The following is a 26,161-nucleotide window of genomic DNA, read 5'->3' as shown; positions in this document are numbered from 1 at the left end:
CCATGCATGTTTGGGAGTGCCCGGAGAGAATTCAGGTGGGCTCCGGGAGGACATGCAAACTCCACACCAGAAGGCCGGAGCCAGGTGGATTTGAAACGGGACCTTTGGCGGACGTGCTATTCACTGCGCCATCAAGCTGCGCTCTCTCTCTCTCTCTCTCTCTCTCTCTCTCTCTCTCTCTCTCTCTCTCTCTCTCTCTCTCTCTCTATATATATATATATATATATATATATATATATATATATATATATATATATATATAGTTAGCTTTCTTCATTTAAAGAAATTGATATAATATAGCTCATACTATATTAATGAATTAGCAATACGGAATTAGAGGAGTCAGATTTTGACTCAAGGGTCATGCCTACTGCTGTTAGTTCACCTCCTACAGAATACTACTCCAGGTAGCGGAGAGCATGTAAACTCCCTCATCCCTGTTAATGGTCCTCGGGCTCCGCTTCCCGATTTCGATTACCTCCCTGATCCAGCAATGATGTTTGTTTCCCTCCGTGCGGATGACTCTGTCCTTTTCCCAATCCAATATGTGATTTTCCCTTTTGCAATGGTTCTCTGCGCTGACTGATTTGTGATTTTCCTGTTGTGCCTTTTTTTTTTATTGCTCTTTAGTCTTGTTGCTGTCTCCTCACTTTCCTTTTGGTGTTCTTTCTTTTGAAAATGTATATATTATCGACATAAGACCCAACAAAGGAAAAAATATATCCGAATAAAATTAAATGATAATTGTAGTACGATAGACTCACAGTTGACTATTGTGCATATGATGACTTATAGAAATTTTATTGAAATGTTTTGGAAAAAAATCATTTCATTGATAATCAACAAATCGATTTTGATCAGCAAGACCTACGATACTTGGAAAATATTGTACATGTGGGCTGTGCCAACTTGGCCACACGTACATAGGAAAACATAGGAAAACACCTGATTTTAATTATATATGTTGTGAAGCTGACAGACAGACAAAGGCTTTAAGTGAGAAGGGTTCATACAGTAAGTGTAGCCTCCAAAGTTTGATGTCACACACTGCACTCATATAGCAAATTGTAACCATTTTTATTTTTAAAAAAACTTTTTCAAATTACAGTAGAGTTTACAAAACAAAAATGTGTACAGTATCATCTGCATTTAAGAAATATAAAAATATAAACACAAAGAAGGAAAGATTAAAAAAAAAAAATCTTGCTGAGTGCTGTAAATAAAATATTCCAAAGGATCCACATATGTGAGTATGGCATTATGTTTTTGACTAATTTTGACAGTTGAAGGAAATAATCTGCAAAAGGACTTCCACAATGGCCACAACAAAAATTTAGACCAGCAAAACCTATTTCTTTGCAAAATTCGGTAAAGATGAACTGATTATTCTAACTGTATGCTATTTTTACATAACTATTTTTATAGATGGACTGGAACACCTGAGACATACTCAGACATTTCCAATTTGATGAAAGGAAAGCCGTGAGGCATTTGAGGTATTTGGCAATGATATTTTGAGGATATCATTTATGTTTCACAAAATTACACAAACCATTGTATAAAAAGTGCAACACGTAACAAGAAGCTCTTAAACCGAAACAGTCACCTGAGCATGATGGCCATTTTGGAATCTTGGAATTCAAACTGATCTAAAAAAAACAAACAATAAATAATCAAAAACACTTGGTCAGGCCAGACGCTGAACACCTCTGTGAAATGCCATTTTAATCTCTTTAGGAGTTTTGAGGATTTTCAACATTAAAAAGTTTACAGATGGCAATCGATAGTGACAGGCTTGGATGGCTTAAAACAACTTTAAAACTACTACAAAGTAACGAAAACAGCAAATTTAGTACATACATGAAAAGAAGTGAAACAAGGCTTCCCACACAAAAATAAATGACAAGAATGCCTAAAGCATGAATGTTAGAACCACTGAAAACGACTTCTTCACACCATGTCTGCCTGCACATGCACACAGCACGGTTTGAGCTGATTAAATTTCTATTGTGAACCTTTACCTTTGTTTTCATAGTTGGAAAAAGACCAAATGTCTTTTGACACTTGTGTAGGAACCCTGTGAGATGTTTTGGCACTGTAGCAGAGGTTTAGCTCAATGGTCCAGTGGTTGTGGACTACTGAGCTAGACCTCTGCTGCCACAGCCCGGAACTGGTCCGTGGATCAACGGGTCCCGGGCAACATGGGCCGCACCCGAAATAATGAGGTTTTGGAACTGATTTAGTTCATCCTTTATCAGTTCTCTTATTTGTGCTTTGTTTGGCTTGAACTTTGTTTTTGGCGCCGCTTCTGGCCGCTGCTCATCTTACATTTTGTAATGCGGAAGGACGGTGTGGCTTCAGTTGAGCGCAGTCACTGTCGACGTCCTGTCTCTCTGTGAAATGTGGCCCACAAGTGTCTGCAAATTGTACTAAGAATGTTCCAAGTTATGATTATATGCCCAAAATTAACAACTTGTAAATGTAGATTACATGCTAGCTAATGTTAGTTCTTATCTTCAGCATGTTATAAAGTGCTAGCTAGTTAGCATTTTCGTTTGTGTCAGGCATGTCCCTTTGGTATATGTTAGCATATGGAAATGGTTTGCACTGATTAGAACTCATTTGCATTTAATTAACATTTTGTGTTGAAATGAATACCATTCATAATTCAGTTATATGATTGACTTCAATATTATCTGTGTACATTTTGGTACATTTTGAGGCTTTCAGTTTGTCGTCTCACACACTGCACTCATACAGCCAATGAACTTATAACGGTTTTAATTCACACAAAAGACACATGTATGAATTATTGCAGCGTAAAATATTAATCTAGATGACCATGCAATGAACAAAATGTGATTAACCATTAATGGTGTTTATTGTATTGTGTTTGCCACACATATGAGGATTTACGCAATGAAAGCAAGCTGAAACGATTTGGAGAGTACAGCTGTTCCAGTGTTAATCAACAAACACAGTCATGTTAAATCAGCAAGATCTACAGTATGTTTGGGGCAAATTGTGCTAAATATGGAAATATCGGCTGATTGCGCCAACTATAGGCTACATGTACATTACCATTTACGAAGATGACCTGAGACAAAGGCTGTCTAAATTAAAGCATTAACTCTGGAAATGAATTTTGTTTCATTAAAGTGTTTTAAAAAATAATAGTATGTTTTATTTACATCCCGTTATGGCCTATAACCTGAAGCCAAACTCAGAGGAATCATTATTGGGGATATACACAAACACATACTAAGTTGTTTTTATTTAAATTTTACTTACTTGCCTAATGGAGAAAGCTGACACAGTAAAATAATTTTGAAAAGTGAAATTCATAGAGTGTAAAATTGAAACATCTTTGGTGTATCATCTCAGACATCTCACAACTACATCTGAAAGCAGGCGGTTTTGAGAATTGTTTCCATGAGAAGAAAGCTGCCTGTAAAGCTGAATGTGTTTTTATCGTTTGGTTCAACAATTGTATTTTACTGGTTTGATTTTACACAAATATCAAGATCTGTAAATATTTGTTACAAGCTTTGTAGAAAACAAAATGTGAGAATATGTGACAGATTGCAATGAGGGAAAACTTTAGTTACTTAGCCCTACTACCTGAAGAATTTGCTTATCAAATTGCAAATGATTTATTTTAAAATGACATTCTCTTGTGAGAATGTCAAAGTGACACCTCTTGCAAGGTGCTTTGATGATTTATGTACAGTGAACCCTTGTTTATCGCGGTAGATTCCCGAACCAGCCGCGATAAGTCACAAATTTTTAAACGTGAAAAGACTTCACATATTATTTAAGACAAATATTACTGCAGTACACATTTTTACTTAAATCTTAAATGATTAAACCGTATACACTGTACAATAAGTGAACCGTTCTCCCTTTCCTTTGAAGTCTCGCGCAGCTGCGGTCATATTAGCAGCGGCCCAAATTAAAGTCTAATCTGTACATGATCAAAGATTATTACAATGGAGAATTTACACTTAAAAGAAATCTAGGTTAGATATTTCCAACGGTCTGGCGAACATCTGCTCCTTACTGTGTCTCTCTCTGCCCAGACAATGTGTGTGTGCCTTTTGCTGTGGGTGCGCTTCATGACTGACTTGAACGTCCCTGCGGGACGGAGTTGGGGCGGGAGTAGATTAAAACTCCAAAGGGACGTATTGTGTAAATCATGAAACGCTCCCCGGCACACGTTGTTGTCAACACACAGGCATTAGATTAGACACTAGATTTCTTTTAGAATAAAATGGTATTTCAAGCGTAAACTCTCCATTGTAATGAACTTTGATCTTGTACAGATTAGACTTTGATTCAACTTCCAGGCCGCTACTAATATGACCGCAGCCGCGGAAAGGGGTTCACTATGTTCTTCTTCCAGCAGTTAGCAATCCAGATTGCTAAAGCACCTTTCATACGGACGATTGTTTTATTACAAGCCATAACAACTGGCTTTGCTGAATTGCCAAAGGTGATGGCAGCCGTCTTTCTAATGTTTGCTTCGTCCTTCTTAATGTAGCGAACGGTGGATATGTTCACCCCCAAATGGTGGACTACGGCCTCAGCTATGGGTCCCTGAAGCAATATATTTCACTTAAAATGTACATACGTAATGGAAAAAAAAATCCGCAAAGTTGTGAAGCAGCATATATCTATTGGCCAATGGTAAGCTTTTCATGAAAAATTCATGAAAATACATCACACATCTGCAGTTTAGTCGTCTTTGACCTCGGGGCTCAATGTTCAGTGAACAGTTTCACAAACTGTTGTCAGGACAAAGAAGATGAACACATTTACTGTAACTGTAATAGTTTGGAATTATTTATAAATTAAATACAGGAACGACAAAGTGTCGTGTTTATGTGACATTTGCAGCGTGAAACCTTGAGATTCACCTATTGCCTCTCCTTTCAGGGGCTGCCACAGCAAATCAACTACCTACATCTCCGCCTGACTCCTGCATGGGCTTCCGCTCACTCCAAATACATGTCCTCTTTCAGATTCCGTGTCCATTATTGTTACTTCAGACAAGAAATGTAGTGAGCTCACAAGTAGGCCCTAAGTCAGGTTGAGCATATGAGGTGGCCAGAAACATGTGTCTTGGTCCCAAATATACTTGACTTGGATGATAGGAATGTACCATTTTTTTCTCCATAATCTGTATACTAATCAGATGTTTGTAGCAGCAAGGTATTCCAGCTCATCACTCTCCTCCGGAACCTTGAAATCCTCATGAGAGCGCACACCATCTGTGGGCCCAAAAAGCACAGACCAAATCGTGACATTATATATTGTATGGCATGTACAGATGGATGTTACTTCAGACTATTACCAGAGGTCTGCAGCCACAGGGACTGAAGAGGACATGGAGGAGATGAGGTTTCTGGTATGCCTGATCCTGGTCCTATTGCAATATGATGGCCACTTGTGGGCCTGAGTGAGAGGCCAGGACCCATTTTCTCAGAAGGCTCTCTGAACTGTAATTTTGTCGGCCCAGTTTGATTTTTGTACTGGTCTTTGGTGGGTGCCGAACAGGAGACCGCTTGGGAGTTGAAATAGCTCCCAGCGGAAAGCTCATATTGGGAGAAACCTCGACTCTCATCTGTTTCACACGGGCCCTCAAACGAGGAGGAAGCATGGAAAGAGTATCTGGGAAGCGGGAGGGAGGAGAAGGAAGAGGGAGGATGGAGGGAGGATGGGTGAGGTGGTAGAGAGGAATAATGAATAGGAAGAGGGGGAGTAGTTATGGAAGAAAGGTTGGAAGGCTTGGAGAAGGGAGGAGTGTCCTCTCGTGGTCTTAGTTTGGACATTTGCTGGGTCACAACAGCCACGCTGGAGTTTGAAGACCGAAAACATCCAGAGGAAGCACAGGGCGCACCAGGGGGGAGGTCGCTCTTCTGCGTCAGGTCACTGATTTCCTGAAGTTTATTAAACACCTACAAAGAGGGAAGATGTTAGTAGCAGGACTCCATGCTGAGCACCCCATCAGTCTTTTCCTTCTTTTTTTTTAAACCACTTTCATTTTATCCATCAATGGCTACTTTTTTCCCTTGTTGCTGTTCTTGGTAAAAGCGAACGATGTGAGGAGTAACCCCATGAAATTTGTGGTTTTAGCTTTACTATAAAAATATTACCTCGAGGTGTAGCAGAGATACAACGGTGGCGATCTGGTTGAATGAAAGTTGAGTTTTATTTTGTACTTGATTTTATTTGACTTTGCTTTACTGCCCTCTCTGTTCTCAAATGGGTTGTGAGACTTTTAGATGCACTGTCAATCAAAAGATCTGCTGGCAGAATGGTGTGTGGAAAGCAGGCCCAGTGAGAGGCATCCGGACAAGGGAAACTTGACTCCATTAAAGTTACTCATCATAAGGGGTCCTCTAGGACCTGTTTATCATGGGTGCCCCTCCCAGGGGCATAAAGCCCCAGACAACTTAGCTCCTCATCACTGGGAGAGCAAACCCCTCCATCATGATAACTACAGTAGATGGCTCACAGAAAGGAAAACTTGCGACATGAGATATATGTGATATTACAAACGTCCACTAAACTCTACATACATATAACCCCTTCATATTTTTACACATTTTATCTCTTGTGGTATGAGATGAATGTAGAGAGTGAGTGGACTCTTGTAAAGTTTAGTGGTGTCCGCGGGGACAGGTAGCCCCCAAGGATCACATGAGTAGCCCGCAGGCCTGTTCTGCGAATAGCTTACAAGTGATAGAACACTGTCATTTCCTAGGAATTTTACACACAATTATACACATTTACTGTAATACAGCTCTTCCTTAATTATTGTGAGAAATGATGAAAATGCAGTGCTCTCATCCAAGACGGATAATTTTTGACAGAGACGCATATTTTGAAATTAAGGCGTGTCCCTGTGATACATCAGTTTTTGACATCAAAATATTAATCATCATCCAACTATTTTATTCAACAAACCTGACATCTTACCATCATTTTTGAAAACTTGGTCGGCCATTTTTTTGTTTTGATCTTGATGAATAAAAGAAGGTCAAGCAAGAAAAAAAAAACATCTTTGATTACATGAACGCTGGTCGCCGTGGGCCTCACGCTGTGAGGAAATGATCAAGTAGATGACAACTAGATTGTTGTTGTCACGAATGTGTTTTCCGGACTAACTTCAAAATAAAATCGTCCCAATGCTGTTTGCATACTACTTAGTCTAGTAATTAATTGCGCCTGTATTCAGCTCAGATAAAAAATAAACATGGCTAATTAATATGGTATTTAACGCAAGTGTAGCTGATAGTCCTTCTGTGGGCGCAGGGGGATCGGCAGGAGATGAGAATCACAGGACAAAGTTGGTAAACTTCAAGTGTAACTCAGATGTGGATATCAAAAAGTTACTTGCCCGAAACAGGGATGAAGCAGTGAGGTAAATGAAGTCCGAGCTAGCCAGGCAACATATTCCTGTCTTAAGTTCATGCTAAGTTAGCTGACGTTATTCCTTCTGTCAAGCCAACCATATTCATTTACTGTATGAGTTGTCGACAAAATTTGCATTACTTCAGTAAATCATTGCTACTGTATTCACTCCACATACACAATGCGCACATGGCTACATGTAATGTTTTCAAACAGTAGCTGCATGAAACTTAATGCTGCTTATGATCTGGTGGCTCTGCGTAGATGATACTTTTGAGAATGCAGCATTGAGCTTGTGTTAGTTGACAGATGCAGTATAGCGGCTAAATCAGGGGTGTCAAACATATAGCCCATGTTCTCGCACACAAATGGATTTAAACCGGCCTGCGAGACCATTTTGCAAAGAACAAAAAATTAGCTCCGGATTTCAATAATGTGAAAAATCTTAAATGTTTTATGATTAATTGTAATGTTTATGAATAATAATGATGTTGTATGTGTATATTTTGGGCAGTATAAAAAAATGAATAATAAATATGAAGTTTTTGTTTTGAAGTTATATTAATGTATACCATGATTTTACTGGTCCTGCCCACTTGGGATTTGGTTTTCCTCCATGCGGCAGCAAGCTTAAAAAAGCTTGACACACCTGCTCTGGATTGTGCAATTGTTCTCAAAAGGTCTATCTTCAGGAGGAAAAACATTTTCCCCTATCATCAAGTAGTGGTCCATAAACGGGTTTTTCCCCACATACGGGGGGGGGGGGGGGCATTACCCGCGAACAACAGAGGATTACTGTAATCAGAGATGACATCATGAAGGGAAATACACTGACAAAGACAAGAATATGGATATGAAACCAAGGCTACAGAAGGTGGAAGAATGAAAAAAAAGGTCTTAAATCTCGGCACTGTCTGTTCAGAAAAGCCATATCACAAAGCAAGGCTAGTATCAAAGCCAGTTTTATTTAGGTGGAAGAGCTCACAAAATCAGCCTGGCCATTTACGAGGGGGGATTTCAGCAAACACTTGAGGCTTAAAGTTTGTGATGCGGTTCGCCCAGACAAAAAGGCAACTCTTTTTAAACGTGAGCCTGAGCCCTCTCTCGCTCAACATCTCGCTCTTGCTCGCGATACTCCTCCCTCCCTCGCTCAACATCGTGTTTGCTCGCTCGAGTCGTCCTTTGCGTACGTTCAGTTCTGCTCACACGTTACGTTTGTGCCACAAAGATAGCCAATCGGAGCTTGCAAAAGCATATTGATTGACAGCTTGGTATCCAATGAGATTGCTTGTTGTGTTCTGTGGTTAGGGTTACTCCTTTTGGAGTTCTTTCTTCTTTGCGCGTTCGCAATTGTGGTACAAATATAATGCCATACTGGACATGATCTGTATGGCGGTATCAAGAAGCCAACCCTGGGTCTACAAGGAGAACCACAACACCAGATTGTGTATGATAGGCGAAGGCCAAAGGTGTTTCTGTTAGGTAGGTATTGTTGTCTTTTGTGCCTGTTGAAAATTTAAAATGACAAATGTTTGAGGTTTTATCTAAAGTTATTGAGGATCAAAAGTTATCAAAAGCTTTTGATTTGGGTGAATAATGATATTTTGCCACGAAAACAAAAGTATAGGTCTTGCCCTAACCTGAGAGCTCCCATGTGTCCCACTCTTTCTCCTCTTCCTCTCATGAAAAGTATTTCTTAGTTATTTTAGTATGTTCAGAAAGCACAATGCCGAAACGTGCTGTTTGCCTTATTCCAAAACAATTTCCGTAGATTTTTATAGGTGTTTTTGGGTCAAGAATATAATAATGGGATTTCCATTTGTTTTGATGTACTACAAATCTGCCATACACCTGGCCTGGCTGCTGGGCCTGTTCATAGCTGCTCGCAGTTGTAGTTGGTATCATTAATCAACATAAATCATACATTAACCTCAGTCATGGAGGGCCTCATCTTCACTCTCCTGTTTAGACAACTGCGAGCCAGGGTCACCATCTCCATGCTCCCAACCAGGTCCGTGGTGGCCCCTGTTGATGAAAAAAGCTGTGTCGGGAGACAGGATGACAAAATAATGGAAAAACATCGACCTGTGATCAGCCGCTGGTCCAGCTGTTTGTTCCAGGCCGCTGTATTACAATCTGTCGGGTCCTCCTGTACATTTTGGAATACCTCTTTCTGTAGAATTATGGGAAAGTTCATGAGCATGAGTAAGACCACACATGTGAACATATGTGGGAATAAGGCTTCAAACCAGATAAATGTCGCCCAATTTCCTGTCTTCAACCAGAGCTCGCCGACCAGTTAGTACCTCCAATAACACCTGCAACACATACATGCACAAGTTTGCAAGTTTTTCAAATTTGCAATCATTTAATTTATTCCTTTCTAAAGAAAAACTGTCTAAATCTTACAAACTGTCCCTTTAATACACATAAATGAAAGGATCACGCTGCCTTAAGGAAAATCAGTGTGGCTGTGGTTAGGAGTGTTCTGATCAAATCTCAAAAGTAAAATCTACATGCTAGATCCAGACACTGCTGGATGGAAGAGCATTAGCAGTGTCTGGAATGGACTGCTTGTATATGAGTGTCAAATAAGGAAACCCATGCCTGTGGTGGTCAGACAGAAAAATATATACATCCATAGAAAATGGATGCATTTTCCATACGACTACTATTAATACTAATAATAACAATAATAATGACATGAACAAACACACACACACACACACACACACAAAATAATTTTCCAACTTCTACACCCCTCGCGGTTGACTTGGGACCAGTCTGTGGTCTACCAGTCAACCATGATCTACAGCAGGGGTGGGCAATTCCGGCCCTCGAGGGCCTGTGTCTTGCATATTTTCCAGTTTGGTCTCCCCAACACACCTGATTTAAACCTTTAGCTCATCGACAAGCTCTGTTGGAGCTTGAAAATGATTCTAATCCCTTGAATCAGGTGTGTTTGAGAGAAACAACTGGAAAACATGCAGGACACAGGCCCTCTGCTGATTTAAATCAATAGGTATTTTAAAGACTCACCACACCAAAGCTGTAGACGTCCACCGGCGTACCCAGCTGTCCATTCCTCACATACTCCACTGGCAGGTATGCCAGCGTTCCTCTCACCTTGGACTTTTGACCCACTGTGCTTGTTTGGGATATTGGACAGCTCGATGACTTTGGAGATACAAACTGAGCCAAGCCGAAGTCAGCGAGCTTTGCCACCAAGTGGCGGTCTAAAAGGATGTTAGAACTGTAACAAGAAGTAAAATGCACAGAGACACAAGTGAGCTACTTGATTTGATTGTATACTAGAAGTCATACTATCATGAAAATTATTTACAAACATCTACGATGTTTGTGTGTTTTACACAAATGCACAAATATAGCCATGATTTTGGAAGCTGCTACTGCAGTGGCGTAGAATGAGCAAGCAGCAGCAGCAGGTCTTCCATGTCACAGCAAAGCAAGATCGAAAGGAACTACAATTACAAAATCCGATTTTTTTGTTTCCTGAAGTGCCAAATAAACGTAAACAGTAAATTAAATAGATACCTAGTTTAATATTTTTTCAATTTGTAATGTTTAAATGGAAAAAAAAGCTAGGTGACTCAGATGGGGTACCACTTCCTTCAAGAAGATGGACGAACAATGGGCCCTTGAATCTCTGGCACCTGTGTGTGTGTGTGTGTGTGTGTGTGTGTGTGTGTGTGTGTGTGTGTGTGTGTGCATGCGCGTGCATGCGTGCGAATAACTTGAAACCGCTTGACGTTTGTTGATCAGGAGGCATGATATTTTATTTTTGAGACAAACGCACATTCAACAATTCACAACTAGACTTTGAATAATTTTGAGACGTCTCTCCCTGTACACGATGTCATGAGCTTCTGCAGTCACAGTTCCAAAGAATACTGTGATGCTTTGTTTTGTCAGATACTGATAGTGTCAACATTTTATGGCAAATACTGATATCATAGCTATTCATTTTGTCAATTTTAACCATGAAATGGTATGTACGTAAATCATAGTACTGTACTCTCAAATACAGTTTGTTTTTTTTAATGACAAAAAGTTGTATTTTTTACTTCACACTAATTTTTTTTAACATTATTGATAACGAAGTTGTGAAGGATGTAAAATATACACTGTTCACAACAATAAAAACTGATGAACATTTCAGTACGTATATCAATTACAGCACAATCCTAGACATATTGTGACTACAGTAAAATAATGTGAATTACTCCCTGAGTGGAGATAGAGCAAAAGACTACATAAAGCATAGCGTTTATGTATGTGATGATGATGAACAGTTGGGTAAGATGTTCAATATAGCGTACAGCTGGGATCTCCAACCGTGGCCCGATCCAACTGGTACTGGGCAGCATGTGCCGCACTTGAAATAATTAACTATTTCTATTTTATATATTATCTGAGTCAGAAAGCTATTTTATTTTGAAAACCTTTCAATTTGAAAACTGGCCTGATTCTCTGTTTCGGCCACTTGAGCACCAAAATTTCACTCAAAAAGAAGTTAAATGAGTAAGAAACAGACATCTTCAGAAAGAGAAAAAGAACAAGTCAAGAGACGGGTGACAAGTATACAACTTCGAAGAAAAACAAAATTTGAACAGGCAATTCCTGGAGTGCTGCTCAAAACAAAGATTTCTCGTGTTGTGGACTTTGAGCGCTACTTCGTAGCCAAAAAAGACCTACAAACTGATAAGGAATGGATTCTTGTCCTGTTACCAAACCAGATAATGTCACAAATGGCGACAGCCTCAAAAGTATGTTCCAGACTCCCGACATTCAATCTCTCAAGAGAGACAAGCTGAGGGCTCCAATTAATTTTGTGTTAATGGTGAGTACAGTGGGCCCCCGGTTTACGAACTCCCTGTTTTACGAATTTTTCATCTTACAAACGTGGACCGCGGCGTTTTTTTGTCCCCCTCTTACGCACAAACCTTTCGTCTTGCGAACAATCCAACATATGCCGGTCAGTGTGTCCGCACTGTTTTTTTCGCGCTTTGCTGCATCAGCAAAAATTACTATTCTCGCATGTCATGGAAACGCAGATATGCTATTGGTCTTATAAGGTCACAGTCACGGTCTCAGTCACGGAGATGCCGATATGCTATTGGTCGATTAAGGTCACAGTCACGGTCTCAGTCACGGAGATGCCGATATGCTATTGACCGGCGTCATGTCAATCACAGAAATGCCGATATGCTATTGGCCGAATGACTTCATCTAGCTTGATGGCACAGCTGGTCGGTGTGTTGTGATGTCTTTGCAAACTTTCAGTCTGATAGACTGTCAGTTCGTTGCCAATGGACGCCCGTTTTGCTGACGGACCGACGAATGACGGGAATGCTAAAAGAAATGGTGAATTAAAAATGTCAAATTGCAATTTTCATTTGTCATTATAATCATTGGGATAGACGGCAGATGTCTGTCATAGGTCTGTCAGCCCACCACACCCCTTTTTGCTTACTGAAATATGATTCAACTGACTTGGACTATTATCTGCGGTATTGTTGCATCTTTATGGTACAAACTGCAATTTGTTGACTGCTGTCACTTTGCAGTACAGTACCACCAAATAGTGGAGAAATATCTTCAATTCACAACTTGGTTCAATTCACAACTTATCCTTCATAGCAGTAACCCAGCTGACTTTACCAGAGATTTATTTGTAGTTGCTCCCTGTCTTAGTCCTGGTTTCATTTCTTGCTGATAAGAGCATTCTGGGATGTGTTTCAAGCACACAATGAATGCAGACTAAATTTGCATCTTTTCTCTGAATAGCTCTTGGCTAGGAAATGTAGGATTTTAATTCCTTAAAAACTTTTTTTTTTTTTAGTAAATTCAATCCCAGCAAAACTTTGTTTCACTTGTTGTGTATGTGACTGATGATGTTTAGACAAAATTAGACAAATGTTAATGAAATCGTCTACTATAATTATAAAGCAGGATGAATGGGAACCAGCATCTACCATTTCAGAGTCATGTAAAGCATAATAATGCCTATCCAGTGGACATAACTCTCGTGCCCTGTATTAAACATGATGGTGTATAGCCTAAGGTTAAACCTCTTAGCTGGCATTGTTTAAATGTTATACTTACATTACTGTGTTGTGTTTCAATTGAAGTGTAATTGTAGAACTACAGAACTACAAATGTAAGTGTAAGTACTAAAACAGAAAAAAAATCAGTATGAGTGCAGATAGAGGACCAGAATGATGGACCAAAAAAAAAAAAAAAAGGGTATGGCAAATATACGAAGACAGACCGACGGACCAAATATTACAGTTTCGTCTGCCTTGAATAAAAAAGATGGACTGACAGTGACGGAAAGGAAGTGTTGCTCTTACGAAGGTTGGACCAGCAAAAAAATGTAGGTTGCCCACCTCTGGTATTTTATGCGCACTTTATATTTGGCATTCGCCCCCACCCCCGACCAACAGTCAACGATCCATTTGACAGGTGTTGACCTGTTCCCTGGCCCCAGCCTCAAAAGTATGATCAAGACCCCCAAGAGCCCATCTCTGTAAAGGGAGAAACAAGCTGAGGTTTGTTGCATTAGTTTGAATTTGAAGAGCTGACAATTTATTCGAGCATCAATAAAAAGTAAATAAAGAGTACGCTAAACACATTTTTTAAAAACGATGTACCGGTGTCTCCTAAGAGTTTGAAACCCAATCCATGATGTTGCATATTGACCAGGTTTTTTGTTTGTATTGGACTTGAACTACTTTAATCTCAGACCAGATCAGTTCTAAATGAATACTCAATTCTTCCCAACATTCTGTTATTCAGTGTGTTTGTTTTGTGACAACCTTTTCACATCGCCATGGACTACTGGGTCGTGTCCATCTGGAGGAGAGTGAAGGTACTGCAACGCTGCTGACGCTTCATGCACAATGCGGACCCTCTCACACCATGTGAGAGAAAAAGACACCTTAACATAGACAAAGACATCTATTAGGGTGTGTGCGTGTGTTTGTGTGTATAGTAGGGATGGGACGAAATCTCTCTCAAATCTTTCAAAAGTGCACCTTTTCATCTCTGTGATATCAGACTATTTGCATTAATGTTTTTTTTTGTTTTAACGTTTGGCACTTTAAACTTTTTTTTCATGTTCAACTATGAAAGAGTTCAGCTGCAGCTTTTCTTGAAGCAGCATATGAAAAGAAAACATTTTATTTATATTAGATCTTGGGCAATTGTTATTGCAGCAACTTATACAAAAACTTTAGTGTATTACAGCCCGCTCAATAAAAAATAAATCATTTTGAAATTGAAAAGTTTAAATTAGCAATAAATTTTTTTTAATTTTAAAAATTTTGCAGAAATCTTGTCACATCTCGTCTTGTGGGATTTGTATCTTGTCCCATGCCTAGGGTTTTTGTAAGTGCATGCATATATGTACGGGTGTGTGTTTATTACGCTGTGCAGTTTATCTTCCAGGGATTGGTTTTCCATGTAGCTATAGATGAGACAAACACTTGGTCCTTGACAGAATCCAAGCAGATCCACAATGTTCGGGTGTCTGAACCTGCATCGACACAGAATGGAAAAACAAATATTGCACAGAAACAAACAACAAGGAACATTCTTTGTGGAGTTTTATGTGTATGCTAGTGTTTGTCGGCATGCCTGAGAACACTCACTTTGAAAGTTTTTCCACTTCACTCTTGAAGCTCTCCTTTAGCATGTTCGAGTCCTGTCAACAAGATTCTCTGTATTGGCATCGCCCAATTTTTGGATCATACAATTCAGCAGGGATAGGTATCGTAGTCAAAAAATGTAAGTGTAAATGATGAGAATGAATAAGTAACAAAACAATGCACGTTTGCTTCAGAATCGTATGACTAAAGTACTGTATTTCTTCGTGTACAAGTCGACCCGTCCTTTTTTACTTCAATTTGGGTGAATTTTAAAAAAACGCGATTATAAGTCTACTCCTGACTTTAGTGGTTACACATTTTATGGCTGTCCAATTCAAACAAATGGTGCGTGCTATTAAAAGGACTTAATAACTTTTAGGCACAATTTGTCATTGTGTATGAATAACATACTGCTGTGGTTATTTATCACAATTATTTATCATGTTCGGTCAAACATGTCTATTTATTGCACTTTTTTTAAACAAGCAGTCTATAAACAAGGCTTGATACATACAAATAGTAAGAATAAACTAAAATAAATGAATACATTAAACCATTCTAACAAATTTACAAGACATGGCACACAGGGCAACACAGCTAACTTACCTGCTGAGTGTAAATCAAGGAAGAAATGAACCTTACTTAGAACCAAGAACATTATTTACTTTTATGCAAATTTGAATCATTTAGCAGTCAAAATGTAATTTTCGGTCATTTCAAACTGAATTTATTGCAATTTTTTGCCAATCGGATTTTTAAAAATGTGTTTCAATTGACAGCTGGGAAAAAATGCCTCCTGGTGGTAGGATCGCAAAGTGCTTGATTTGACTTGTAATAAAAGAAGTGCTTGACTTTTTAAAAGTTAATATTGCGAGGATGAGCTTAATTATTCGTGATAGCCAAGATCGTGATCACAATTCAATTAAGTGTGCAGCCCTTGTACGCGCAGGTCTATTTTTAATGTATGTTTGTACGTATGTGTGCATTTGGCATGGGACAATATCAAATTTTAAAGGTATGAATACCTTCAGCAAAAATACAAAGGTATCGTTGTATTAAGACATTGAAATTACAGCTTAAAAAAAAGAAATATATTCCGTATTTTCTGCACTATAAGGCGCACCTAAACCCCCTTTAAAAAAAAAAAAAAAAAAAAGCTGATGGTGCGCCTTATAATCAGGTGCACCTTATATATGGACCAATATTGAGATTGGGATTCGTAGATGGGGAATGAACTGATAAAGTAAGCTTTATCTGTTTCTTTTGTGCGTTTACAGTTGAACAAGGTTGGTCATATTGACATTGAGTTATTATGCTATTGAGAGTTTAGAGTTATTGAGTTATTATTGTTATTACTTTGAGTATTAATATATTGTGATTGAAAAAGTTTTAAAATATGTCATTAATTGAGGGTGCGCCTTATAATCCGGTGAGCCTTATAGTGCGGAAAATACAGTGCTTGTATGTGTGTGTATATATATTATATATATATATATATATATATATATATATATATATATATATATATATATATATATACATATATATATATATATATATATATATATAAATATATATACATATATATATATATATATATACATATATATATATATATATATATACATATATATATATATATATATATATATACATATATATATATATATATATATATATATATATATATATATATATATTACGTTTCTTTTATGTTGCGATGTGGAATACTGAGTTTTTTCGTCCCCTCTTTATGGTATTTTCCCAGTTTCGTGACAAAAACAACTGTCATGACCCAAGGGGCTTGGCTGTATTTGTGTTGTTTTGTTTCTAGCTGCAGGGGTTTTTAGGTAATTGCACTTATTTTCTGTTGCCGTCACATGACGGAAATGCTGGTCTGCTATTGGTTGGCCTCACTCGTTTCAAAATGGCAGAATGGTAAAGCTTTGTTCTATCGCGAGTGGTTACAAAACCGTATTCATAGTGCATTTTACTTAATTCAGACATTAATGGGTTAGCCATGGGTCCCAAGATTGCTAGTGATGTTAAAGAAAGAAATAAGATGATGATTTATAAGGAAACACAGCCGGAGATAATCAAGAAATATGAAGCTAGCCTAGCCTAGGTTACCCTTCCTAGGGAATATGTCATAACGAGGGCCACTCAAAGGTAAATCAATCCTTTCTATGTTTTATTTATGATGTTTTCTGATATATATATATATATATATATATATATATATATATATATATATATATATATATATATATATATATATATATATATATATGTAGCACTTACTATACTATTTTGGTACCAATTTTTAACATGTATGTACAATTTCGATGTTTTTACCTGGGGTTCTAAACGCATTAGCTATTTAACATATGTTTGGGTGTATCCGGTTATATATATATATATATATATATATATATATATATATATATATATATATATACACACACACACTGTATATATATATTCATATATAATATATATACAATATTTAAAAAACACTTTAAAAAGGATCTTTTATCATCATCATCATCTCATTTTGACTGATCAATCAGACCTACCCATATATATATATATATATATATATATATATATATATATATATATATATATATATATATATATATATATATATATATATATATTGTAAGGCAGTTCAGATGTTGGCGACCTATACTTGTGTATCAATTCTTGTTTTGGTTTTCCGAGCCAAGTTTGGTCATTGAATGCAACATTCGTGTCCAGTTCGCGGTTGTCATCGCGAGACGAGTTGTTGTTCTATGGTTGTTTTTTGGTACTCACGGCTCACTGCACGGATACTGCTCAGCGCTGTCTGTGCCCGAGCTAGAGGCCAAGAACAACGTAGAGTATGTTAACGAAACGTTCACTCGTGCGTGTAACTTGTGTGCGTATTGGAGACAAGTAAAGTCTACTAAGGAGTTATTTTTGTCGTGTGACTCTGTCCACCCACGCTTCGCCATCACACGTGGAAGGTAACAGCACGACAACTGGTGTCAGAAGTGGGATATTTCTACAAAATAATTCCGTAAAGAATCGAAAAGACTGTTTTCCTCTCCGCTCCGAACGGATTAACAACTGGAGTCGAGCTAAAACGCGTTGCCGTTCGTCTAATTGAACGTGGAAAGTAGAGGAGATCTTGTCAAGCTGTCGCAGCGTCGCTGCACACAACTTCCGGTCCGCCCCTTCACGATAAGAGCGTGAGCGGAAGTAGCGACGAAGTAGACATAATACACAATAAAAACTGAGCAAAAATGACGGAGGAATTACAAGGCGCAACAGCAAGCCAAGCAGAGGCGGATATAGCTCCAAAATGGCTGCAAACTCTCTTGGAAACTCAGAACCAACAAGCAAGACACCTTCAAATGATGTTGGCCCCTGTCCTTTCACATATAACAGGACAACCAACCACACCACAGATCCAAGCATTACTTGCTACTGCACAAGGTGGAGAAGACATTAATCCAATGCAGTCAATGGAGGAAAGCCATTCATTTGAACCAAGTGCATCTATTCATGGACCAACCAGGCCAAGAGATCGTGTTCCTTTTGCAGCCGAATTGGAAGTGATAAATCAAAGATCTCAAAGCTCAAGACCATCAAGGCGAGTTCCGGACACTGACAATAGACGCCCAGAAGTGAGAGACACGGAGCACGAGACCTCACATGCCCACACCACCTATGGAAGCAGGGAACCTAATACTGGAGTCTATTTTAACAACATGCCAGAACCTCAAAGACCTAAATTAGCCATATTTGATGGAACTGATGACTGGGACTCTTAATGCCATTTGAACGCCAAGCCAGAAAGTATGGATGGAGTACCTTGGAACGAGTGGACAGGCTGCATGAATGTTTGAGAGGCGCTGCAGTGCGGTATGTCTGCTCACTTCCTGAGCGCACGAGGGAAGATTATGTTCTACTTGTAGAGCAACTCACCCAACGTTTTGGAAAAATGGATCCACCAACAACAATAAGGAGGAAGCTGGGAGAACTGCGTCAGGGCCGTGAGACATCTGCTGAATTTGCTGAGGAGGTGAGACGCCTTGTCACACTTGCCTACCCAGGAGTTGATCTTCAGCTTCAGGACCAGCTGGCAACCAATGCTTTTCTTAAGGGCTTACGGAACCAAAAGGTGGCCTATGAAGTCATGAACCGTGAGCCAAGCTCTCTTGTTGACGCACAAAAGTTTGTGGAGGCCCATGAGCATAACTTCAAAGCCACAGTGGGCCGTGAAACTGAGCTAAGGAACCGAACCAGGCGCATCGCATGGGTTGATGAAGGAGACATGCTTGAAGATACTGCTGCGATATCCCGCAGGGTTCAGACTCCTCAGTATGTCACTTTTGACCAGTTTGTTACGCTAATGAATGAAGTGAAATCTCTTGCTAACAAATTCGAGAGTCTGCAGCTGCAAGTTGGGAATCTCCTGTCTCTAAATGCAGGACACCAACAACCCAAACCAACCCAAAGCCAAGGTCCAGAACGAAAGCAAAACTACCAGCAGCTGCAACAAAGCAGAGGACGTTCGCAAACACCCAGCCCAAATCGTGCGGTAGCTGGCCCGTGTTTCAAGTGTGGTGAAACAGGACACTTCAGAAAAGACTGTGTTACACCAATTAGCCCTATGACTGCACATAAACATGGCGACAAGCATCAAGAATTCCAGCTGCAATCGGATGGCGGTTCACACAACTCAGTTGTAGACTCAGATCACCAGTTACAAGGCCGGCAGATTGGCTGCACCAAAAAGATAGGTGAAAGTCTACAAATTCCTCTAACTATAAATGGCATTCCAACTCAGGCTGTTGCGGACACTGGAGCTCAAACCACTGTGATCTCAGAGGAACTGTACCAGCGTATCCTCAAAAGCAACATTGCACCAACTGATCTAAATGAGACCTATCTACTGAATGCAGGAGTTGGAGATGGCATGAAAGCTAAACATGGACTCAAAGTGACCTTTCAAATTGGATCCAAGACTATTCCCTGGGAAGTGCATGTAGCTTCCATAAGGGACCATGTTCTTTTGGGGCTGGATTTGATGAAGGCGCATGATGTTGTTGTCTACGCCCGTGGCAAGGTCTTCATTGGAAATGAACTTGTGCCATCAAAGATTGTGCGAGATGATGAATCGGACTATTGTGTGGCTAGAGTAACACTGGGACAAGCCATGACCATTCGACCTTCATCTGAATGCATCGTTTGGGTTTTGAGGCAGAGAAGCAAAGTCCTACAGCATTGCCAGCCCCCAGGGTTCCAAGACATTGACAATGACATTTCCCTACTGCCACTGCTGCTGCCATACGATCCAGGTGGGGAGTCCAAAGGTCCATGCGAGATGACCACATGTTCAATGGAGTCCAAAGGTCAATGTGAATTACCTCAGACCAGCACCTCAGCAGCTCAGCCAAGAAGAAGACGAGGCGATACCAACTCATTGGCAGAGACTTTTCAAACATCAAGTGGTCGCCTAGTTCATAGACCAGAGAGATTTGGACACTAGTTGCAAGTAGAATAAAGCTAAATGTTAAGAGAAAGTTCATTAATTCTGTTTAAGTTGAGTGTAAAAAAAAAAAAAAAAATGTTTATGTGTTTTTACCTATATGCAAGTTAGGTTGGGTCTATGGCCTAAAAATTCAATAATTTAGTTTATGTGTGTGATTACACTAACACTCAGCAACTTTGATTACATTACCAGATACTGAAGGGACTCAGTATTCCTAAAGGGGGGGTAGTGTAAGGCAGTTCAGATGTTGGCGACCTATACTTGTGTATCAATTCTTGTTTTGGTTTTCCGAGCCAAGTTTGGTCATTGAATGCAACATTCGTGTCCAGTTCGCGGTTGTCATCGCGAGACGAGTTGTTGTTCTATGGTTGTTTTTTGGTACTCACGGCTCACTGCACGGATACTGCTCAGCGCTGTCTGTGCCCGAGCTAGAGGCCAAGAACAACGTAGAGTATGTTAACGAAACGTTCACTCGTGCGTGTAACTTGTGTGCGTATTGGAGACAAGTAAAGTCTACTAAGGAGTTATTTTTGTCGTGTGACTCTGTCCACCCACGCTTCGCCATCACACGTGGAAGGTAACAGCACGACAATATATATATATATATATATATATAAAAAATGTATTTGTGTGTATATATACAAAGTAATTTTTTTTAATGTAATTTGGTAAAAGTAGTCCAGTTGTGGCCAAGTGGTGAAGATCGTCATCAGCCATCAAGGGGGGATCTGGTTCAACGCCAACCCTCGGAAAATGGCTGTGGTGTCCTTGCGCAAAAACCCCATACCCCAAACTGAGTGCTGAAGCAGCCCCTCCTCCAGTGAGTGCTTCTAATAGAGTGCGTTCACTGTCATGGGTCAAATTTAATGTAACCCCAACCACATGCCAAAAACAAAAGGATATTTATCATCATCATCTCATTTTGACTGATCAATCAGACCTACCCATAGCTGTTGGCTCCAACACTTTCATGTATATTGTTTGTGATTTGCTGACCTGTTTGAGTCTCTTGATTGCGCAGTCAGTTTTCCTTAGGGACGCTCTGTACACGACTCCAAACCCTCCCTCACCAACCCGCAGATTTGGCGAGAACCCGTCAGTCGCAGCATGCACCTCTTCATAGGACCAGCACATTACCCGATAGGTGACATCACCAGAGACCAACGATGAGAGAGCCTAGAGTAATGAGGTATTTGTGACATGAGCCACTAGTAACCATTATTATGTCTTGATGAGTGGTAATTAACCTGAAGGGTTTGAGGTTGACTCGTATGCAAACTTGAGGGAGGTGGGGCTGGTCGGGGTAGTGCTTCTCCTCCTCCTTTATTGAGAAACACAACATATCTCTTTTAACATCAATGCCTGACTTTACAACAAACAACTGCAAATAAAGGGGGAGACCTTGAGAAAATGGCAAACATGCAAGCGATCCAGTTTATAGCTGCTCTAATTTTATTGGTTAAATTTACAAAGAAAAGAATAAATATTTGTTGGTTCCATGACATATTTTCATAAATGTTCAATATGAGCGCCGCCTGTGACTGTACACGTTGATGACCGTCCTGGCGATTTAGGTATGCATAAGCAGCCCTCTTTTATTGAAATTTATGGCGCCAAGTCCTAGTTTGTTTTGTAGTTGGTGCCTTTTTTGGAAAATTTGTGAAGAAGGCCGCTGCACAGTCTTCAGTGACTGAGTCCGAGCATATTCTAACACTCAAAATGCCTTTTCTTTTGAAGTGAACAGCATTTCTTAACCTGAAAAGATAGAACTGCCAAACGTTACACACAAAAACATGAAACGTTTCTACACAAGCTGTGAAAATTTGAGGTCATTTGAACGAAACTTGCCAAAATTATTGGCCTACAAAAGGGGGTCAAACATTTTGGAACACCCTGTAGATGAGGTGATTTCTCAAAAGTGACAGACAGACGCATGTGTCTACATCATCAAAAGCCAGGGCAAGATTTGCGCCAAAGATGAAAAGATTCAAAGGCATCTGGACAATTAATAGAAGCCAAGCAGGATTGCTCGGACGTGTGGATTCGGATATGTATCTACTGGTATCAGCAGAGATCCATTCCCAGACATTTCTGGAAACGGCGGAGGGAAGAACTAAATTGCTCTAACTTTCTCTGAGGCCCATCGTCTAACCTGTGGATTCCACATACAGTGGTACGGCTACATACGAACGCCTCTTGTTATGAACAATTCAGCTTAACAAAAACGCCTTGGCAGAAAAATAATAGTAATGAGAGAAAATTCAAGATACCAAAGGTGACATTGTTGGCATATAAATAAGACACGAGACACCAGCAGCTCGCACCCATGTAATAGCGTTATTAATGCGAAAAGCATAATTAATGTAATACGTTATCAGAACGCGTGATGTCTACTCTATTGATTTTTAGTGTGGTCTTCCACTTTTCATCTTTACTCATTTCATCCAGAATTCCCACCAATAATTTACACCGTAGAACTAACAAACATATAATTGACATTAGCTTCAGCTAACATTTTGCATATTAACATAAAAACACATATGTAACATAGCACTTTGGGCAGTCGCATCTGACATTCACCCTGTTAGTACATCATTAGACTTTAACACACAAGAATTACTTCAAATGACCCCAAACTAAACTTAAGTAAACTTACACGCTCAAAACAATAATAAATACATATTATTGCTTCTGTGGACTTGGAAATGATTCCAGATCAATGAAATGGTAAAATAAAAACTTACAAATTAAACGTCCTGAAAAGGTGTCTCTCTATGTACTCAACACCAAAATGCCAGCACCATTTCAAGGCAAACAAGTGAACTGCATTCCTGCTGTCAACTGCTACAATTAATACGATTAACTGAAAGGGTTTAGTCTTGTTTTTTTATTCTTTAGATTATATACTTTTATTATTAGGCTTTAATGTAATTCTAATAGTGATCGTTTTTTTTAAGCATTTCTACAATTTAATTATATTCATTTAAAGCAGGCACGTCCAAACCCAGTGCTCGAGGACCGCCTATTCGGCATGTTTTGGAGGTTTCAGTCCTCCTACCACACCTGATTCAAATGATCAACTCATCAGCAAGCTCAGCGGAAGCCTGACAAAAAACCTAATCATTTCAATCAGCTGCATTGGATGACGGAAACATCAAACACATGCAGGATAGGTGGCCCTCAAGGACCGGGTTTGGACATGCCTGATTTAAAGGGTTGAGGAGCATTTGGGGGGCTTGGAACAGATTAGGCTATTTACGTGTAAAAAGTGGCTCTCCTTATGAAATATTCATGTTCTGAAATTACTTCCGGAAGGAATTAATTTCGTAGGTAGAAGTACCACTGTACTATGTCAGCACCTCCACTCGTTCCCACCCATTGCAAGTGTCTCTGCTCCACTGTGTTGCGCCAGAGAGTCGCTGGAAGGTCATATTGCACTTGTGCAGGGACTACCAACTCATGCGAATAAAAAACAAAACAAAAACATGTTTTCCTAACTTGATGATACAAAGCTCCATTTGTAGAAAGTTTGCGCGGATAACGCTTCATTGCATGCTTCATTTAGAATGGGTGAGTACATACAGTATTCATTTGAACTTTTAAGTGAATTGATAGAATTGTGACTCTAAATGTAATCTTAATTTTTACACGTAACAGTGCCAGTCAAAAGTAGGAAAGCATTTGCTCTTTTTGTCTTGATGACAATGGCTCAAAGAAGGAGAAGCAGTCAGTTTTTGGGTTCATCCAATCGATCAGCAAAGGGAAAAACATTTCTTTCCCATGGCCAGTGTTCTCATAATCGCAGTATGGAGGTTGAACAGTCTCTTTTTGGGTACAAACTTTTTTTTTTCTTTTACAATAGATAGCAGTGTGTGCTTGTGCTCAGATAGTGCTGCTCATTAACTAAACTCTTGCTGCAGCACGAAATGCTACCACCTTTGAGACATATCCAAGCTTGTATTTTTTCTTCTTTGTTCACTTTTTTTCATTGGTGCCACATTTGTGTGATTTGATTTATTTTTGTTTTTTTACTTAGTGCAAATACGACAGTAATACATTCCAGTGTCCTGCCAGTTCAAGTCCATAATAATGGTTACATGTCATACCTACCTGTAGAGTTGATTACATGGGTTGCCGTTGGAAGAGCCACCACTGATTTGACACAAGGATCCAAGTGAGAGAGGCTAACAGGAGGAGGAGCATGTGGCAACCCCCAAGATGACGCCCCTAAGAAGAGAAAATGACATTTAGGAATGATCATGTGACCAGTTCATAGATCAGAGGGCAAAGGACACACAGTGAAGGATCACATCTCTTGGGCGGAAAAGCTGCTGATGAGCCAACAGATCCAGCAGCTCTCCAACGCGTCCATTCCTGTTGCCCCAGTAGCTCATTACATAGTCTGTCCGGCTCTCCATCCTCAGAGCCAATCGCACGCTGACTTGATCTTCAAGGACCTCTGATGCTGAGACAGAAAATTCATTCAGAAATAGGTAGTGTAGTAGAGGGTTAGAGGGATATGATATAAAAATATGCATACCATATTTCGACGGTTATAAGGCACAATTGAAAGTCTTAAATTATCATCAAAATTGACAAGGTGTCTTATGACGCGGTATGTCATATGTGTGCACCGAGTTGCAAAATCTGTAAATGTTGCTGAGTGACATCAATGAGCGTCCTGCTTGACGTTTCCTGGCCACGTCACATATATACTTATATATACACATATAAAAAGGTCAGTCATCGCTTGATTGTTGTTTGCTTAGTGCCCTGAATTTACAGCTTGAACTTAATTTCCAAGCAACACAGTGTGAACATGATTGACTTCAGACCAGAACTGTGCTGCTCACAATGGAGGCTGCTCATTCTGGGAAACAAATATTATCAATTCGGTTGAGTGTTATTGTGACTAATCTTCCAGAAAAAAAAACTCAAGAGTGTAGCAATGTAGCAAAGTATCATAAGTACAGTTTGTTTTGAAGGCTTGGCGGACTTCCTCACAAAGATTGGCTTTGACTGCAATACTGTGGCATGGTCTTGTTGTACTTCTGACAAATTAAAAGATTAATTTCATTGCATTGAATTGTGGTGTATTTCACAAATGTTGGGCCTAGACCAGTGGTCCCCAACCCCCGGACCGCGGACCGGTACCGGTCTGTGGATCAACTGGTACCGGGCCGCATGGGTCGCACCCGAAATAATGTTTTGGAGATGATTTAGTTTAACAGTTCATACGTTTGTGCTTGAGCTTTGTTTTTTTTGGCGCCGCCTCTGTGGCCGCTGTTGATATTACATACATAGTGAGAAGGATGATGTGTTTTTTTAGAGGGTGGTGGTATGTGCCTAACCGTTGTTCGCAATCCGCCATCTAAAACAAGAAAGCTCTCAGTGGAGTACACGGGAGAAATACACAATGGTCCGATTACCTTTAAATCATCTGTGTGACAACATTTTGTTTTTCCAATTGAGGAAAATGATAGGAACACATTGACTGATAAGACAAAGACAGTGTGTAAACTCTGTGGAAAAT

General features: G+C 39.6%; 1 protein-coding gene across 2 annotated transcripts in view; it reads right to left on the bottom strand.

The window, feature by feature from the left end:
• Nucleotides 1–2,862: 2,862 nt before the first annotated feature.
• Nucleotides 2,863–26,161, bottom strand: part of irak1 (interleukin-1 receptor-associated kinase 1) — a 27,795-nt gene continuing 4,496 nt past the window's right edge. The window contains exons 2-14 of one of the 2 annotated variants that reach the window (XM_088403729.1): nt 24,926–25,093; nt 24,739–24,855; nt 21,876–21,949; nt 21,625–21,804; nt 15,090–15,142; nt 14,866–14,974; nt 14,256–14,377; nt 10,456–10,669; nt 9,666–9,734; nt 9,502–9,589; nt 9,347–9,441; nt 5,354–5,957; nt 2,863–5,270 (exon numbers count right to left, since the gene is read on the bottom strand). In XM_088403729.1, coding sequence (XP_088259855.1) covers nt 5,191–5,270; nt 5,354–5,957; nt 9,347–9,441; nt 9,502–9,589; nt 9,666–9,734; nt 10,456–10,669; nt 14,256–14,377; nt 14,866–14,974; nt 15,090–15,142; nt 21,625–21,804; nt 21,876–21,949; nt 24,739–24,855; nt 24,926–25,093 — 1,973 coding nt within the window. In that variant the 3' untranslated portion in view covers nt 2,863–5,190. Of the gene's footprint in view, nt 5,271–5,353; nt 5,958–9,346; nt 9,590–9,665; nt 9,735–10,455; nt 10,670–14,255; nt 14,378–14,865; nt 14,975–15,089; nt 15,143–21,624; nt 21,805–21,875; nt 21,950–24,738; nt 24,856–24,925; nt 25,094–26,161 lie in introns of both variants that reach the window. The other variant, XM_088403721.1, reaches the window with a different exon arrangement.

Source organism: Hippichthys cyanospilos, chromosome 2, assembly GCF_059441005.1.
Source record: "Hippichthys cyanospilos isolate Australia breed blue-spotted pipefish chromosome 2, RoL_Hcya_1.0, whole genome shotgun sequence".
NCBI classification, from domain to species: Eukaryota; Metazoa; Chordata; class Actinopteri; order Syngnathiformes; family Syngnathidae; genus Hippichthys; species Hippichthys cyanospilos.
This window is presented reverse-complemented; position numbering and strand designations above follow the sequence as displayed.